This window comes from Trypanosoma grayi (assembly GCF_000691245.1).
Source record: "Trypanosoma grayi strain ANR4 Tgr_1813_V1, whole genome shotgun sequence".
Classification (NCBI taxonomy): Eukaryota; Euglenozoa; class Kinetoplastea; order Trypanosomatida; family Trypanosomatidae; genus Trypanosoma; species Trypanosoma grayi.
Window position 1 is genome coordinate 1 of NW_008827431.1, and position 1,531 is coordinate 1,531.

At 59.3% G+C, this 1,531-nt stretch overlaps 1 protein-coding gene across 1 annotated transcript; it reads right to left on the reverse strand.

Annotated features, from left to right (window-relative positions):
• Positions 1–410: 410 nt before the first annotated feature.
• Positions 411–1,184, reverse strand: DQ04_18131000 (putative 3-Beta-hydroxysteroid-delta(8), delta(7)-isomerase; the record flags this gene model as incomplete). Its single annotated transcript, XM_009317672.1, has 1 exon — positions 411–1,184. One exon carries the CDS (start codon positions 1,182–1,184, stop codon positions 411–413), a length of 774 nt encoding a protein of 257 aa, XP_009315947.1.
• Positions 1,185–1,531: the final 347 nt, after the last annotated feature.

Consider the following 1,531-nt stretch of genomic DNA (forward strand, 5'->3'; position numbering starts at 1 on the left):
CGGACCGCGACGACGCTGCTGCTGCTGCTGCTACTGCACCCCGTCTTGGTGCTCCGGCGGCGGGGCCTGTGCCGGTGGCGGCAGGGCACAACTTCGGTGACAACAAGAGCGCCGACCGCCCGCGCCGCATCAGTTCGGTTGCGTGGATCCCCAAGAGGGCCTCTGCGCAGACACGCACGTATTTGTATTGGGTGGGTTTCAAGACAGAGAAATGCAAGTGAAGCACGAAGAAAAGAAAATGCACGCAGACACATACCGAGTAGGAAGCATAGCGATAGCTGGACAGAAACAGCAGTGGGCACACGTCAAACGGCTGCGGCGATGCAACAGTATTATCCACCTTCCCCCTCCACCTACTCCTCTTTGCCGCTCAGAGATGAGCCAACAACGAGCAACGGTGGGATCAGCGCTCAACGCGCCTTCACCGTCCGCCCAGAGGCCACTGCAGCAGCAGCAGCAGCAGCAGCATGCGGCAACGACGACGCGGATGCCGCCACAAGCCGCTTGTACGCTTGCCACCCCAACCAGCACGGCACGATGAGGTAGAGCACGCAGCCCAGCACAATCGCAAACCAAAAGTACACGAGATAGTGCGGGGTGAACTCTAGCTGGCGGTCCACGTCAAAGTGCGGCATGCCGCTGATCGCCTCCTGCCCGAGATACACCACCGTGCCGTACGCCTGCGTGACGCACGAGAAGAGCTCCAATGCGTCGCGGTGCGGACTGTTCGTCTGGTACGCGCGGTACAGCAGGAGGCAGAGCGGGCCCTTCACGCACAACTCCATCAGCGACACGATGTGCACCGCGGAGCCGGTGAAGCTGCCAAGCGCAGCGGCGTAGCGGGCGTCGAGCTTGGCGTAGTTGCGCGCCAGCAGCGTGCTCGCCTTGAAGACGCCGACAAGGCCGTCCAGCAACACGTGGATTACAACGCCGTTGAGGAGATACCAGCGGGCGCGGACGCGCTCGCGGAGCGACAAGGGCACTGGACGCCGCTGCCGCCGCCGCGCTAACTTCGCCTCGGCAACGGTGGCCACGAGCACTGCGGCAGCGAACAGCATCGCCGGCTCCGTGAGGTACGCGACGACATCAGCCTGCGTGAGGTAGGCCCGCTCCAACACCAGCGGAAGTGCAACACACGAGGCACAGAAAATAACAAAGGGGTCCACAAAGACCTCCACAAACATATTTGACTCCTTACACAGACGACTAGTGCAGCACGCCAGTAAGGAAGCGAGGAAAACACAAACATGGAAGGAAGCGCAGCGCTGTTGTCTCCCTGCGGACATCAAGGGAAAAAAAAAACATTTACCGAGAGACGCGCATGCAGATAATAAACTAATGACGTAGTATCGAGCACAGAGTGCAACAGCTGCAGGATAACAAGAGGTACCTGACAGACACACACAGAGACATGGCAGGAGAGGCATGCAACCCAGCATGTGCCACATCAGCACACGACACCTTGAAAAACGAACTACATCACAGGGCAGCGCACAATACCCTTCGGATGCAAGAACTGCAAAAAAAAAAA